The sequence below is a fragment of the Rhinatrema bivittatum genome, chromosome 19 (genome assembly GCF_901001135.1).
Source record: "Rhinatrema bivittatum chromosome 19, aRhiBiv1.1, whole genome shotgun sequence".
NCBI classification, from domain to species: Eukaryota; Metazoa; Chordata; class Amphibia; order Gymnophiona; family Rhinatrematidae; genus Rhinatrema; species Rhinatrema bivittatum.
In genome coordinates, this window is record NC_042633.1 from 4,746,219 (window position 1) to 4,761,905 (window position 15,687).

Consider the following 15,687-nt stretch of genomic DNA (forward strand, 5'->3'; position numbering starts at 1 on the left):
AAGTTGAGCAAGGCCAGGCCAGGCCAGGTGCTGGGCTGATTAAAGGAGAGCAGCCACATATATGAGACTGGTGGGAGTGGCAGCAGGAGGAGGACAGCAGAGGAAGGAGCAACTAATTCTAATGGCAGCAGTAAGCCTTGGTGGACTAGGAAAATCTGAGGTATGTGTGTTTTGTCTGAAATGTGTTTTCTTCAGCTTTTGGATTTTCCTACAGAAGGGAAAGAGGCAATCCGCCTCAGCTCTGGGGAGACACCCGAGCTGGGGAAGGGAAGGGCACTGCTGGGATTGTGACTGAATTAGACCCCTGAAAGTGGGCCAAGCTTCAGGGAACTGCATGTAAGGGCTTCGCTATTATAAGCAGTGGGACTGGGACAGGCCTAGCTGGAACTATTACGGAGGAACCATTGGGCTAGGACAGAGACTGGCTTTACCACCGGAGTTTAAAAGCCTTTTCTGGCATAGGCTGTATTGTGGAGACAGGCACAATCAGAGGACATGAAGGTGAAGGAGCCGTTTGTCCCAGATACGGCTGAACTCTTGGAACTGTGTTCAGGGCCAGTGCTAATGTAGGCTGGAGTGGAGGGGCAGGCATAACATGGCTGGACTTTATTTTGGGAGAACCCGTGGCCTTTTCTAAACAATTCTACTTACAGCCTGAGTCTGTGGACTCACCTTTGCTTAAAGCCACATCCAGACATCATGAAACATTGGGATACTGCAGCGAGGAACCACCTGAGGAAGTTCTAGCAGCAGAATGCCACACAGTGAGCGATTACATTATGCATAAAGACAGTGCTCCACCAGAATGATACATTTAATAATGATGTGCAAATAATATGAAAGTCTTAAGTTTCCACCCCAAGTCACAAACAATATCAAAAAAAGGAAACTCAACAGTGAAATCAGCTGTTTCAAAAGGCTAAAAAATTGTTTAGAAAAATTCTTAGAGAATATCATGAGCTTCTTAAACACATCAGCAAGCCTTGACGGCATACCCTTTTAAATTCTGGGTCGCCCGGACTAGGCGACCAAGTCAGGAAAACCATCATTTTACATCATCATACTAGTTGTTTAACTGTTGGAGTCATCTATGCCATTAGATGTCCATGTGACAAATTTTAGATTGGAAAAACTAGACGAAGTTTAAAGACCCGTATGATCAAACATAGATCTAACGTCATGCTACAGCGGCTAACAGCACCACTTGTGGCAAACTGTATTCAGTTGTCTCATGAATTTCATCAGCTGCAATTTAGCACATTACAACAGATCCTTCCCCATTGGCATGGAGGGGACATTGATCAACAACTTTTAAGATCCGAACAGAGATGGATTCATAGATTAAACACTAGGGAACCTTTAGGTTTAAATTATAATTTGGACATGAGTGTTTTCTTATAACTCCCCCTTTGAGTGAGACTATTTTTGGTCAAAATTATTTTGTGTCTGTTTTGGATTTTTTCAATCTGCTGGCCATAGTGTTTGGCCCTTGAGTGGGTAGAGAGCAGCTATGGAGGGCACCACTGTCTGATTTTTAAATGTAGACATTAAGAAGTGCCTCAGCGCTCACCTAGTTATGACATCAAGAATGTGTTTGGTCATGCAATTGTACACCTAACTGATTGATTTAACACACTAAATAACCAGCATTCAAGATGGCTGCTACTGCTGTTCCTGATCTTTTTCAGGTCGCATGGAGAGATGTTCATGTCTGGAGGAACTGGTAATTTTCTTGTGTAACTAGATAAGTATTGTGAGCTTATTCTTTTCAATGGATTTGAGTTTATTTTCATTTTTATTATAGTTTTCTCTTAAAGCTTCTGCTATATTTAAAACATCTCTGCAAATGACAGTGGATATTAATAATTTGACAACATGATCTAAGCGCTCTTGATGAAGCATATATGTGAAACATCGGCCCGTGTAGAGCCTAGATCTAATTGTTTGATCCTTGTTTGAAGCTATTTGAAATTTTTAGATGTATATAAAAAAAAATGGACTAAAACATTTGGTTTACACACATGATGTAGAGGCTCTGGTGACCCAAAATTTAAAAGGGTGTGCCATCAAGGCTTGCTGATGCTTTTTAAGAAGCTCACAATATTTTCTAAGAATTTTTCTAAATGATTTTTTAGCCTTTTGAAATGGCTGATTTCACTGTTGATTTTCCTTTTTTTGATATTGTTTGACATTTAATAATGAGCAGTCCTTCCCCATTACTTTTTAGTATTTTCTTTAGTATCGCTAGGGATTCTTAGTCAGACTTTTGGATTCACTCCCTATATCTATACTGATGATATACAACTGATTATTCCCCTGGTAAAGGATCCAGAAGCTATCCTGTGGGAACGAGCAGTGATTCCCACAGACTTGGAGGCAGAAATTCAATCTGACTCCAGCCTTTCTTAAAACATGAACTTTATTCACAGTTTCATTCATATACACATTGGACTGACTTTATCTTCCAACAGTTACTCTCTCTCTCTACTCACAGTTGAGCTGCTTTGTCTCAGCTCAGTGTTTGCACAGTGTTACATACAAAAGCTGCCTTCCTCCTGCAGACCTGTACTCCAAATAGATACTGTCTTGGAGGCTGGCTTTTATTTTCTGTGCAAAGCTTTAGAACAATCCCCATGCATTACATCCTATTTGGGAACGAACAGTGATTCCCACAGGTCTGGAGGCAGAAATTCAGTCTGATTCCAGCCTTTCTTAAAACATGAATTTTATTCTCATTGTCAGTCATATATATATATAGCAGTAGACTGTCTCTACTCAGAGTTGTGCTACTTCATCTCAGCTCATTGTTTGGCCAGTGTTACAGGAACTGCCTTCCTCCTGGAGACCTAGGCCTGGTCTTGTTATCCCCACCTGGATCCCAGATCTTATTCCCCAGTCTATGATTATGTTCTCTGAGCCCCACCTGGCAAGCAGGATCCCGCCCATAGTGCATACTCTCCTTAGTGGATTTAAGGTGGACCAGGCATCTAGCCTAGTCCTGCATAAGAAAATAGGGGAACACTAGGGAAGCTGCCTCACTTACCCTTATCATCATTAAAAATTATCTTCAGAATGTATGCATCTGGTTGCAGTAGAATGGTTTGGTTCTAAATATTAACAAAATGGAACTATTTCCTGGCGTGTAGCCAGATGGACTCAGAACGAATGGGTATAGTATGCTCGTACTAGCAGTTGGAGACGGATCTGACGTCAGCACGGGTGTATATATACCCCCACAGGAAGCGTAGCAACTTAGTAATTTCCGTCTCCAAAGCAGTTTGGAGAGCCTGCACGCTCGCTGAGCGTGTTTCCAATCTACTTTATACTTTCTTCTTACTAAATTTCTACTGCAACATCGAGCCCCGCACTCCTGCGGTGATACCCTTGGGGTCCCTCCCCCAGTAGAGTTTCCCGGGGTGATTTCCATGGTCCCCCGGAGGTTTTAAGTCCTCAGTCCGGTGGCCGAATCGCGGCAGGGACGTAGCCCCCGGGCGAGGTTCCGGTGAGGCATACGAGGCGCCTCGGTCCCGGCGTGGACGAGGCAGCGGGTGCATTTCCTCAAACGCGGCGGTGAAGGTACTTGCCCTCTCCCCCCGCAGCCGGAGACCGCCCGGGTTCCAGCCGGGAAGCGCCGAGGATCAGGTAAGGCGTACATCTCTTACTTTGGTCTCCGAGGATCGGCGGCGTGGCATGCCGTGGAGGGCGCCATTTTGTGGACCTGGTTCAGGTATTGAGCGCCCATGATAGGCGCATGTCTATGACTATGCGCATATTATATACATCATTGTGCGTATATTCCTGACCACATATTGCTGAGCATATTGTATACTATTGAGCGTGTATTGTTGACCGCTTATTGCTGAGAGCATACTGTATACTATTGAGCGTGTGTTGCTGACCGCTTATTGCTGAGAGCATACTGTATACTATTGAGCGTGTGTTGCTGACCGCTTATTGCTGAGAGCATATTGTATACTATTGAGCGTGTGTTGCTGACCGCTTATTGCTGAGAGCATATTGTATACTATTGAGCGTGTGTTGCTGACCGCTTATTGCTGAGAGCATATTGTATACTATTGAGCGTGTGTTGCTGACCGCTTATTGCTGAGAGCATATTGTATACTATTGAGCGTGTGTTGCTGACCGCTTATTGCTGAGAGCATATTGTATACTATTGAGCGTGTGTTGCTGACCGCTTATTGCTGAGAGCATATTGTATACTATTGAGCGGTGTTTGCTGACCGCTTATTGCTGAGAGCATATTGTATACTATTGAGCGTGTGTTGCTGACCGCTTATTGCTGAGAGCATATTGTATACTATTGAGCGTGTGTTGCTGACCGCTTATTGCTGAGAGCATATTGTTTACTATTGAGCGTGTGTTGCTGACCGCTTATTGCTGAGAGCATATTGTATACTATTGAGCGTGTGTTGCTGCCGCATATTATTGTGCGCCTATTGTATTAAGCGTATATTGCTGCCGCATATTATTGTGCGCCTGTTCTACTAAGCGTATATTGCTGCTGCATGTTATCGTGCCCTTATTGTATTAAGCGTATATTGCTGCCGTATATTATCGTGCGCCCATTGTATTAAGCGTATATTGCTGCCGCTTATTGTCGTGCGCCCGTTGTATTAAGTGCATATTGCTGCCGCATAGCATTGAGCGCATACTTTTCAATGGAACAGAACGCCTCAGCGTCTTCAGCGGGGGCGCCTCCTGCCTCCGGCATTAAAGCCCTCGGCCTCTGCTCCGCATGCCAGCTTAGAGCCACACACAGTGAAGAGCCAGACTCCCTATGTGCCCAATGTGAGGAGACTGTGGGACCCTCGGGCCAGGACCAGTCTCAGCCACGATTTGCGGACAGTTCCCCAGGGGCTACCCCGGATTTGGCGGGCAGTCTCGACCAATCTGGAATCCCGGGGGATCTTGTACCCCGGCGATTAGAGACTGCCTCCATTTCCTGGGTGGATCTCTTTAAGGGGATTCATGCCTTTGTACAGATGCAAACAGCTTCCCGTCCAGGCCCTGCGGTTCCTGCTGTTCCTGCTGTTCCTGGCATGGCTGCGACTGTGGCGGCTGCTGTGGCTGCTGCTGCGGTTGCAGCTCCAGCGGATCCTGTTCCTGGACCCTCACGCCCCTATCGTGAGCGGGTCCTCCCGCCGCTGGACAGTCTGGATCAGTCGGACCAGGAGGTCTCACTGGACGACTCCAACCTCCCGGACGAGGGGGAACTTCCCCCAGGGATTGAGCCATATAGAACCATGAGGTGGTTCTTCCCTAAGGAGGATCTCTCGGACCTGGTGTCTCAGTGCCTGGCGGAGTTGGATATTGCAGGTCCCAGTGCTTCGGTACCCTCTGCGCAGAACCCCCTGCTGGAAGGTCTTCGTCCCACAGCCCGCCATTTTCCATTCTTGCAAGCAGCACAGCAACTGATAGATTTAGAATGGGCGGCACCAGCGGCCGCATTCAAAGGGGGTCGGGCCCTGACGGGCATGTACCCCCTGGCACCGGCTATCCAGGAGCTGCTGGCGTGCCCTCAGGTGGACGCCTTGATTAGCGCTGTGGTCAAGTGCACTACTATTCCAGTTGAAGGGGGGGGGGCGGCCCTCAAGGAGCCTCATGACCGGCGACTGGACGCCATTCTGAAGCAGACTTTTGAGGTGGCAGCGCTATCTTTGCGGATTGCAACCTGCTGCACAGTGGTGACGTGTTCCTGTTTGTCACAAGTCAGGAACAACGCTCCAGCAGCAGACATGGAGTCAGCTCTCTCGTTCCTCACGGAGCTGCTTCAGACCTAGTCCGGACAACAGCCAAGGGGATCTCATCCTCCGTAGCCGCCTTCAAAGACATGCCTCACCAGAATGCCCTTTAGGGGTTCTTTCCTGTTTGGCAGCGACCTTGATAGACTGGACAGCACATGGGGCGCCTCTCCAGTACCTCGACTGCCGGAAGATCGGTTCAGGAGGAACCAGCGCGCCTTTCCAAGGCCCTCCAGGGGTAGAAGCTCCCAGCGCTTCGTTCCCTACAGGAGTCGCTACCAGGCACCACGTCCTCAGGCCAGGAATCAGTCCTTTCGGACCAAGCAGCGCAAGAGGGGAGCAGGCCCGGGCTCAGGGCCTGGCCGCGCCTCACAATGAGAATTAGAGATGTGCTTCATGTTTTGCTACCGGGTCGTTTTTTGACTCGGATACTTCGTGGTAAAGTTCGGTTTTTATCATTTAGTTTTTTTGAAAAAAAAAAAAAAACTAAACGGGGAAAACCGAAACCGGGCCAAAAAACGACGCGGGAAAACAAAGCTAAAAAAAAAACCCACCCCACGCATTTAAATTAATTTTAATACATTACATACACCCCCCCCCCATTCCAATCCCTCCCCAAGACTTACCAACATCCCTGGTGGTCCAGCGGGGTCCCAGGTGCCATTTGACCCTCCGTGGTGTGCCCAGTGTGCTAGTGCTAGCCACACTCAAAATGGTGCCGAATAGCCTCTGAACTACTATGTCACAGGGGCTTTCGGCGCCATTGGTCAGCCCCTGTCACATGGTAGGAGAACCGACCAATGGCGCCGAAATCCCCTGTGACATAGTATGGGCAAAGGCTATCGGCGCCATTTTGATTATTGGCAGCCGACGACGACATCGCTCCCGGACCCCCGCTGGACCCCCAGGGATTATTGGCAAGCCTTGGGGGGGTCAGGAGGCCCCCCCAAGCTGGCCAAAAAGCTTGCCAATAATCCCTGGAGGTCCGGGAGCGATGTCGTCGTCGGCTGCCAATAATCAAAATGGCGCCGATAGCCTTTGCCCATACTATGTCACAGGGGCTTTCGGCGCCATTGGTCGGTTCTCCTACCATGTGACAGGGGCTGACCAATGGCGCCGGTAGCCCCTGTGACATAGTAGTTCAGAGGCTATTCGGCACCATTTTGAGTGTGGCTAGCACTAGCACACTGGGCACGCCACGGAGGGACAAATGGCACCCGGGACCCCGCTGGACCACCAGGGATGTTGGTAAGTCTTGGGGAGGGATCGGGATTGGGGGGGGGGGGTTTATTATAGTTAATGTTTGGGGTGGTTTTTAATTTAAAAAAAAAAAAAAGTGCCTCTCTCCCCATACAAACCCGAAAAATGGATTTTCCCCGAAGTTCGGTGAAAATCCTTTTCGGGTTTCGGGGCCCCCGAACCAGGACGAATTAGGCAATTTCTTTGTAATTGCCTAATTCGTGATAAACGATTGCACATCTCTAATGAGAATCCGCCGATTCATCTGGGGGACGGAGACATAGGGGGCAGGTTAACCCTCTTCTACCCCAGATGGGTCGAGATTACGTCGGACCAGTGGGTCCTCGCCATATCCGAGAGGGGTATTATCTGGACTTTCATCATCTCCCTCCGGACAAGTTTGTGGAATCTTCCTGTCCCACACACAAGAAGGCAGCATTGGAAGCTACCCTGGCGAGGCTCCTGTCCTTGAAAGCCATCATCCCAGTACCTGCATGGGAAGTGAATTCTGGACACTATTCCATTTATTTCATGGTACCCAAGAAAGGGGGCACCTTTCGGCCCGTACTGGACCTCAAGTCAGTCAATCGGTACTTAAGGAAGTGGTACCTTGGGCAAGGGCCCATATGAGACCTCTACAACACTCCCTGCTCTCTCGCTGGAGCCTCCGTCTATGGAACTATTCCACACACACCTACCTCTGCCTTCCAGAGTAAGGACCCAGTTACAGTGGTGGTTGCAGTCCAACCACATGAGCAGAGGGTCGAAGATGTCCTCCCCTACGTGGACTCTGCTCACCACAGATGCCAGCCTGAGCGGCTGGGGTGCACACTGCGAAGGACTTACCGCACAAGGGCGGTGGAACAGAGAAGAGTCAGCGTGGAACATCAACCGTCTAGAGGCTTGGGAAGTCCGACTGGCATGCTTTCGATTTGCTCACAGACTGAAGAACAGAGCAGTCAGAGTGATGTCCGACAACGCCACCACAGTGGCATACATCAACCGTCAGGGTGGAACCAGAAGCCGACAAGTATCTCTGGAGATCGCCCCACTGATGACTTGGGCAGAGGCGAATCTTCAGGACATCTCCGCCGTCCACATTGCAGGGAAGGACAACACCACGGCAGACTTCCTCAGCAGAGAAAGCCTAAATCCGGGAGAGTGGCAGCTGTCACCCGCAGCCTTCCAGATGATTGTGGATCACTGGAGGATTCCGGACATGGATTTACTGGCGGACAAGTCCAATGCTCAAGTACCCGATACTTCAGCCGCAAGCGCGATCCGTTCTCACACGGAATCGATGCCCTGGTTCAGCCATGGCCTCCAGGGACTCTGCTATACGCCTTTCCTCCGTGGCCTCTGCTGGGCGCCATCATCCACAAGATTCAGAAACACCGGGGCCTAGTTCTTCTAGTGGCACCAGACTGGCCAAGAAGACCCTGGTACGCAGACATGAGAAGACTACTGGCAGGGGAGCCCCTTCCCCCTGCCTCCTCTTTGGGACCTTCTACGTCAAGGTCCCATACTCCACGAGGATCCGACTCAATTCTCTCTTACGGTCTGGCCATTGAGAGGGCTAGACTGAAGAAAAGAGGATACTCGGAGCCCGTGATAGATACACTCCTCCGAGCCCGCAAGTTTTCCACTTCCCTCACCTACGTAAGGATCTGGAGAATATTTGAAGCATGGTGCGACACTCATGGCACCAATCCACATGCGACCACAATCCCTATTGTTCTGGATTTCCTGCAAGATGGGCTTCAGAAGGGTCTCTCCCTCAGCTCCATCAAAGTTCAGGTGGCTGCACTGTCTTGCTATGGTCCCAGGAGGGATGGCAAGACCATTGCCACGCATCCAGATGTGTCTCGCTTCCTGAAAGGAGTTAAGCACATTCGTCCGCCACTGAAGTGGCCAGTGCCTTTGTGGAACCTCAACCTTGTTTTGGATTTCCTCGCGGGATCCACCTTCAGACCCCTTCGGGGCCTGTCTCTTCATTCTCTAACCTTGAAGATGGTGTTCCTATTGGCGGTATGTTCAGCACGCCGCGTCTCAGAGCTACAAGCACTGTCCTGCCGTGATCCCTTTCTGAGAATCACTCCAGAGGCTATCCATCTTCGCACGGTTCCCTCCTTTTTACCTAAAGTGGTTTCACAGTTTCATCTTAACCAAACCATATCCTTGCCTACCACGGTGGGTTTGAAGAAATCTGAAAAAAGGCGTTTGCTACGCCATCTCGACATAGGCAGACTGTTGCCTAGATATCTGGAAATGACAGAAGACGTCCGAAAGACAGACCATCTGTTCGTCCTGCACAGCAGGAAAAGACAAGGGGAAGCGGCCTCTCAGCCCACCATTGCCCGCTGGATTAAAGAAGTTATCAGAGCAGCTTACATGGAGGCCGGGAAGTCTCCGTCTCTACAAGTCAAGGCTCATTCTACCAGAGCACAAGCGGCATCCTGGACAGAATCCAGGATGCTGTCGCCTGCAGAGATCTGTAAAGCGGCGACGTGGTCCTCCCTCCATACCTTCTCCAGGTTCTACCGTCTGGATGTCCAGGCCAGGGAGGACTCCGCATTTGCGAGGGCGGTCCTACATGGTCCTCAGGCAGCCTCCCGCCCAGGCTGGGTGTAAAGCTTTTGTACATCCCATTCGTTCTGAGTCCATCTGGCTACACGCCAGGAAATGTTGAGATTACTTACCTGATAATCTCCTTTTCCTTAGTGTAGACAGATGGATTCAGCATCCCGCCCAGCTGCCTGTGTACATGGGTTTCACCGATGCAAGGTAAGCCATGTCATCTGTTTCCATAAGAGCGTACACTCTACCAGGTGTCAACGCCTTCCGGTTGGGAATGCTGGCAGTCTCCAGCTACTATCAATCGGTCAGGGGAATCCTGTTTCACTTTTCACTGAGCGTCAGTACACACATCCATAACAGCTTTTGCAAGGAAGATTACTAAGTTGCTACGCTTCCTGTGGGGGTATATATACACCCGTGCTGACGTCAGATCCGTCTCCAACTGCTAGCACGAGCATACTATACCCATTCGTTCTGAGTCCATCTGTCTACACTAAGGAAAAGGAGATTATCAGGTAAGTAATCTCAACATTATTTTTGCAGTTGGGTCCATGTCAAATACCATTTTTATTTGATTATCAGTCATTGATACAGGCACAGGAAGTGAAATCTTTAGGGGTTAGTATTGATGCTTGTTTAACCTTGAACAGACAAATCTTATCTGTGGCAAAGAGGGAATTCCTAGGTTTAAAATTGGTGAGACAGCTGAAAAGGTTTTGAATATGGATGCTTTGAAGAAGGTCACTTAATCCTTAGTCATGTCCAAGTTTGACCTTTGCAATGCACTATATCTGAGGCTTCCAACTAAAGCTTAAATAGATTTCAGATTATACAGAATGCAGTTGCATGACAGCAAAACATTTATAGAAATAAAATCTACCAAAAACTATAATGTGTATATATATATGTACATAGTCTTGATTCATGTCATGGCATGTCAGCTTTTGGGCTGCAGTGGAGTTTGTACTGTCCAGCTCATGGGGCATGGCTGGACCCATGCTGGCAGCAGGCAGATGTGTTACTTAATGGACTGCAAGAAAGGCTTCACCAGTACCAGTCTTTTCCCCAGTGGTTTGAGCCTTTAGGTTTTGAGGCAGGCAGGAGAATATCTACACTTAGATGAGTGATCCAAGGGTCAGGGCAGGCAGCTGGCATTCACAGTCCATATCCAAGTGGAGGGTGAAGTCATGAGGCAGTCAGACAGAGTCAGTATCCCAGCTAAGGGTTGTGGCAGGAGGTGACCAGACAGAGTGATATTCAAGTGGAAGCCCAAGTCAGTAGCAAGAGGACAGTTGGAGGGAGAAAATAATATAGGAATCTGAGCAGAGCAATTCAGAAGCTGGAACAAAGTAGAGGAGGAAGGCAAGGGACTGGTCAAGGCATAGGATCAAGTAATTGGACAAGGAAATGAAAGCCTGCTATAGAAGCAGGAAGGCCTGTTGCTGAGGTGAAGTCCCACTGCAGGGCTGGCAAAATGGCTGATGTGTCTGATGTCATCTGGGAGGGCTGCTGGAGGGCTGCTCCTATGGAACCTACAGGATTGAGTAGTGCATGCTTAGGAAGTAAATGGCTGAATGGGCATTCTGGCAGCATGGTGGCATTCTGTGGTATGTGAGAGCTTGCTGCAGAGTTGTTGCTGAGGGTTACAGTACCCCCCCTTCCAAACCACCTTCCTAAGCCTTTTGACTTGGGCTTATTGAGAAGGAGGCATTGGAACCTCCTGTTGAGTTGTGGAGCTTGTAGGTTTTTGCCAGGTTCCCACATGATTTCCTCTGGACCATACCCATTCTAAGAGATTAGGTAATGGAGTTTTCTTGGCGTCCAGAATTTCTTGACCTTCATATTCTTTAACTGGATCTATTGGTACGAGTGTTGGGGTGGGAACCTGCCATGATTCCCAAGAAAGTACCAGATCTTTCAGTAGGGACACATGGAAGAAGTTGTGTGTCCGTAAGGTGGGAGGTAGCTTGAGCTATATGTGACAGATTCCAGTTGGTGGAATATTAGGAAAGGCCCAAAGAAGTGAGAGAACTTCACTAGGAGACTTTAAGTGGAGATTCTGATTACTGAGCCAGAGCTTTTCCCCTGGCTTAAATTGAGGTGCAGGATGACATTTTGTATCAGCTCCCTTCTTGTATCATTTTGCAGCCTTGATAAGTAGTTGACAACTTCCCTACCATACCTTGCAGAGGTCCTGAGCAATGTTTTCTGCCATTGGGAAAGGTGCAGTCTGCCACATGGAAAAATGGATCTTTGAATGCTTCCCATACATGATAGTGAATGGAGATGAGCGTGCAAATTCTCTTCTGAGATGGGTACCAGGGAAACCCAATTGTTTTGGTGTTAATTCATGTACTCCCATAGAAATAATTTTAAGATTTGATTAATCCTCTCGGTCTGTCCATTCGACTAAGGATGGTAGGCAGATGAGAAGTCAAGGGTGATGTTAAATTTTTGGCACACATTCTTCCAGAGCTTTAATGTGAAATGAGCTCAATATATAAAAGAGGTTTGTATGGGAATATGCTTGTCTGGGGGAGGGGAGAAATTGCAAGAGGCCCTGTAAATAGTTTTCCCTTGTAGAACAGATAAGCCAGGCAAATATGCTGCCTGATCAGAAATGTCCATCATCTCTGCCTCAAGTGCAGAGAAATATAGGCCAAATGTCAATACTGCTTATGTCAGATAATTCTTTTTGTCAGCATATACAGTAGTGAAAATTCAGGACTCGCCCCATAGAAGCAGCATATGAGGAGGGAGAAACAACAGAGTATTTATTTTATTTATTTATTTTAGTTTTTTCTATACCGGCATTCGTGATAAGTATCACATCATGCCGGTTTACAATAAACAAAGGGGTGTAATAATAGGTTACAATAAAAAGAACAAATAACAGGTGCTGAGCGAAAACAATTGCAGTTACAATAAAACAGGGAAATGCACAACTGGGAGCAGAGAAAGGCAATAGGAATGTAACAGAATACATTTACCAAACTATAACAGAATGCATTTACAGAATTTATGGTATTTGCTAGATTATGCCATTTGCAATGTTATAGTTTTCTACGTTAGGGTAATGACTGGAAGTTGGTTAGTGGTGAATTAAGATTCATTCGGTGTCTGGAAAGGCTTTTTTTGAGTCTTTTCCTGAATGCTGGGAGGCAGGTAGGAGGAGATACCCCCATAGAGAGGGTATACAGGCATCAAGTCATCAGTTTATACCATTTTATACCTCTGCCAGAAATTGGAGGAGGATCTGCTCTCTTCCACACAGGGAGGCCATGCTTTTCCATCCCACTTCAAATTCACCACATCAGGGGTGATGAGTCAGACGAACTGAACAAAATCACTGTGAACCTGGAAGATGTAGTAGGCCAGATTGATAAACTAAAGAGTAGCAAATCACCTGGACCGGATGGTATGCATCCTAGGGTACTGAAGGAATTAAAAAATGAAATTTCTGATCTATTAGTTAAAATTTGTAACCTATCATTAAAATTATCCATTGTACCTGAAGACTGGAGGGTGTCCAATGTAACCCCAATATTTAAAAAAGGCTCCAGGGGTGATCGGGTATATATAGACCAGTGAGCCTGACTTCAATGCCGGGAAAAATAGTGGAAACTATTCTCAAGATCAAAATCATAGAGCATATAAAAAGACATGGTTCAATGGAACACAGTCAACATGGATTTACCCATGTTGACTGTTTACTGAAAGACTACCTTGAGAAGTGATATGTTCTGAAGAAGCAATTTGGTCCTTTTGCAAATGCTCTGGAAGGAGCAAGTTCCGAGGTGGTCTAGTGGTTTTTGTTTTATCTGTTACGGTCAAGGGGTTAGCTATTGAGTTTTGGGGTTCCAACCCCCTTCGCCCTTTAGTAAACTTTAGTTGCTTGGGTACAGGCCAATACTGAGGGATTCCAGGTGGCACTCTCGGTTATGTAGCAGTGCCCAAAGCTTTTGTTCTCTGACTCCATCTGCTGATAGGAATGCACAACCCACTGGCCTGGACTGATCTGATCTGTGGTATTACAGGAACGAAAATTAGCATGAAAGAACCAATTTTCCTATTAAATAGGAGTAGCCTAGTGATTTGAGCAGAGGGCTATGAACCAGGGAGACCACAGTTCAAATACAGCTGCCATTCATTGGACCCTTTACCCTCCATTGCCTCAGGTATATATACTTAGGGGTAGATTTTAATACATGCGTGCGTGCACATATAGCCATGTCAAATTTATAACATGCGTGCGCTAGCGTGCACATGTTATAAAATCATTGGGCTGCATGCACATGCGCGCTGGATTTTGTAATCCATATGCGCAAGGGGGAGGGGGGGGAATTATGCAATGTTCGAGCGGCGACGCATCACAGCCTTCCCCAGTTCCCTCCCAGTCCGCTCCAATTAATGAACAGACTGGGAGGGAACTTTCCTACCCGCTACCCTAACCTCCCTTCCTCTTCCCCTTCCCCTCTCCTCCCCAACCCCTAAATCTGTTTGTTTTTGTTGTTGTTACCTTTGTTGAGCAACTTACTTCAGCTCCTGAGCTGAAGTAAGTTGCGCGCGTCGGCAGCCGGCCAGGGAACAATGGCGCTGTCCCGGCTCTCTCCACACCCTGCCCCTCCCCGCCCCCCAGCCCACACCTTGGAAGAGGCCTGGCTTTTGTACGTGTAACGGGTTACATGCATGGCCGGGCCCCTTCTAAAATGCGCGCGGTGCGCACAAGGCCCAGCCACACACATAACCCCCGTTTTCCCCCACACACACCTTTTTTAAAATTACCCGATAGATTATAAGCCCTCTTGAGAAAAACTTGAATGTAATTTGCTTTCAAGTGCCAAAAAGCAGAATGAAAATAAATAAAATCTTCTACTTCTCATTGCATTTATATAATCTCTTGCACCAGGGGTGGGCAATTCCAGTCCTCGAGGAAAGCAAACCAGTCATGTTTTCAGGAAATCCCTAAGGAATATGCATAACATAGATTTGCATGTAATCTACCTCATTTGTATGCAAATCTTTCATGCATATTCATTGGGGATATCCTGAAACCCTGACTGGTTTGTGGCCCTCAAAGACCAGAATTGCCCACCACTGTGTTATACCCCCTTTCCAAGATGACCCACTTCACATTTGCCTATCCCCATGCATTCTAGTTGCTTTAATGTTATTGTTCTTTACAAAATGTGGCCTACCTTCTCCTTTCCTGCTTTTCCTATTCTTGCTGAAGATATTACAGACTGATTTGGCCATCTCCCAGTCATGAGACGCATTGAATCATGTTTCTCTTTGCACACCCTTACTAATTGTAATAAAAAAAACACATTTTCATGCCAGTGTCTGTCTGTGTTTATGCATTTCAGTTCCTTCACTATGTTAAAAATGTGCATTTTAAGAACGCTGCTGGAGAAGAGATCTTTTTCGATGAGAATGGGGATGTCCCACTCTCTGTTGATATTTTGAACTGGCAGTTGTACTCCAACGGCAGCAGCAGATATGTGCAGGTGGGAATTTATGATGCTCGTTCCCCCAAAGGCAAGGACCTCATTGTTGATGAAGGGAGAATCCAGTGGAATGGAGGACACAGTCAGGTGAGACAGCGAGCATCACACAGCACAGGCTTTATAGCCTTTCAGACATGGGCAGATGGAGGCTACTGAAGAATTATAGACTAGAGCCAGCCCTACTGCAGCTTGTATGTGGCAGGGAAATGGGCTGGCCATGTTGGCATCTTTAGGCAAGATAAATGGCATTGTTGCTGCTCCATAAATTTCAGAAATAAGCAGCGCTGTTCTTTGAACGAAATCCCTAAACATTATTGAACACTGAAAGATTATATCAAGAGACTCAATGAACACTGAAAGGTCATACTGTGCTATTTTTTTCCTTTTGCTGTTAGAAAGTTTGTTATGTAAATGAACTTGAATAATTAAAGATATTTTTGAAAGGGTTATTTTCCTATGATGGCATCTTGATTATAAGCTTGATTCTGTTTACTGAAGAAGTCTGTGTACTCTGCTTCGATTAATATAATATATATTTTTCTTATGGGTGAATCATGAAAACAGTGTCTAATGTTTAGGGTTTGTATCTTTTATTTTGGAAT

General features: G+C 47.1%; 1 protein-coding gene across 2 annotated transcripts; it reads left to right on the forward strand.

Annotated features, from left to right (window-relative positions):
* Positions 1-44: 44 nt before the first annotated feature.
* LOC115080790 (extracellular calcium-sensing receptor-like) lies at positions 45-15,534 on the forward strand. 2 transcript variants are annotated; one of them, XM_029585199.1, is made up of 3 exons: positions 61-160; positions 1,689-1,723; positions 14,945-15,534. In XM_029585199.1, exons 2-3 carry the CDS (start codon positions 1,694-1,696, stop codon positions 15,239-15,241), a joined length of 327 nt encoding a protein of 108 aa, XP_029441059.1. In that variant the 5' UTR covers positions 61-160; positions 1,689-1,693; the 3' UTR covers positions 15,242-15,534. The 2 variants fall into 2 exon arrangements, with proteins under 2 accessions (XP_029441058.1, XP_029441059.1); XM_029585198.1 differs by lacking the exon at positions 1,689-1,723 and having other exon boundaries at positions 45-160.
* Positions 15,535-15,687: the final 153 nt, after the last annotated feature.

What these genes read in the sequence shown, in the direction of transcription:
- LOC115080790 (XM_029585198.1), top strand. Translation starts at nt 62, where the DNA reads ATGAGACTGGTGGGAGTGGCAGCAGGAGGAGGACAGCAGAGGAAGGAG. An exon ending in GTGGACTAGGAAAATCTGAG is followed by an intron (nt 161 to 14,944) that starts GTATGTGTGTTT and finishes TATGCATTTCAG; the next exon opens with TTCCTTCACTATGTTAAAAA.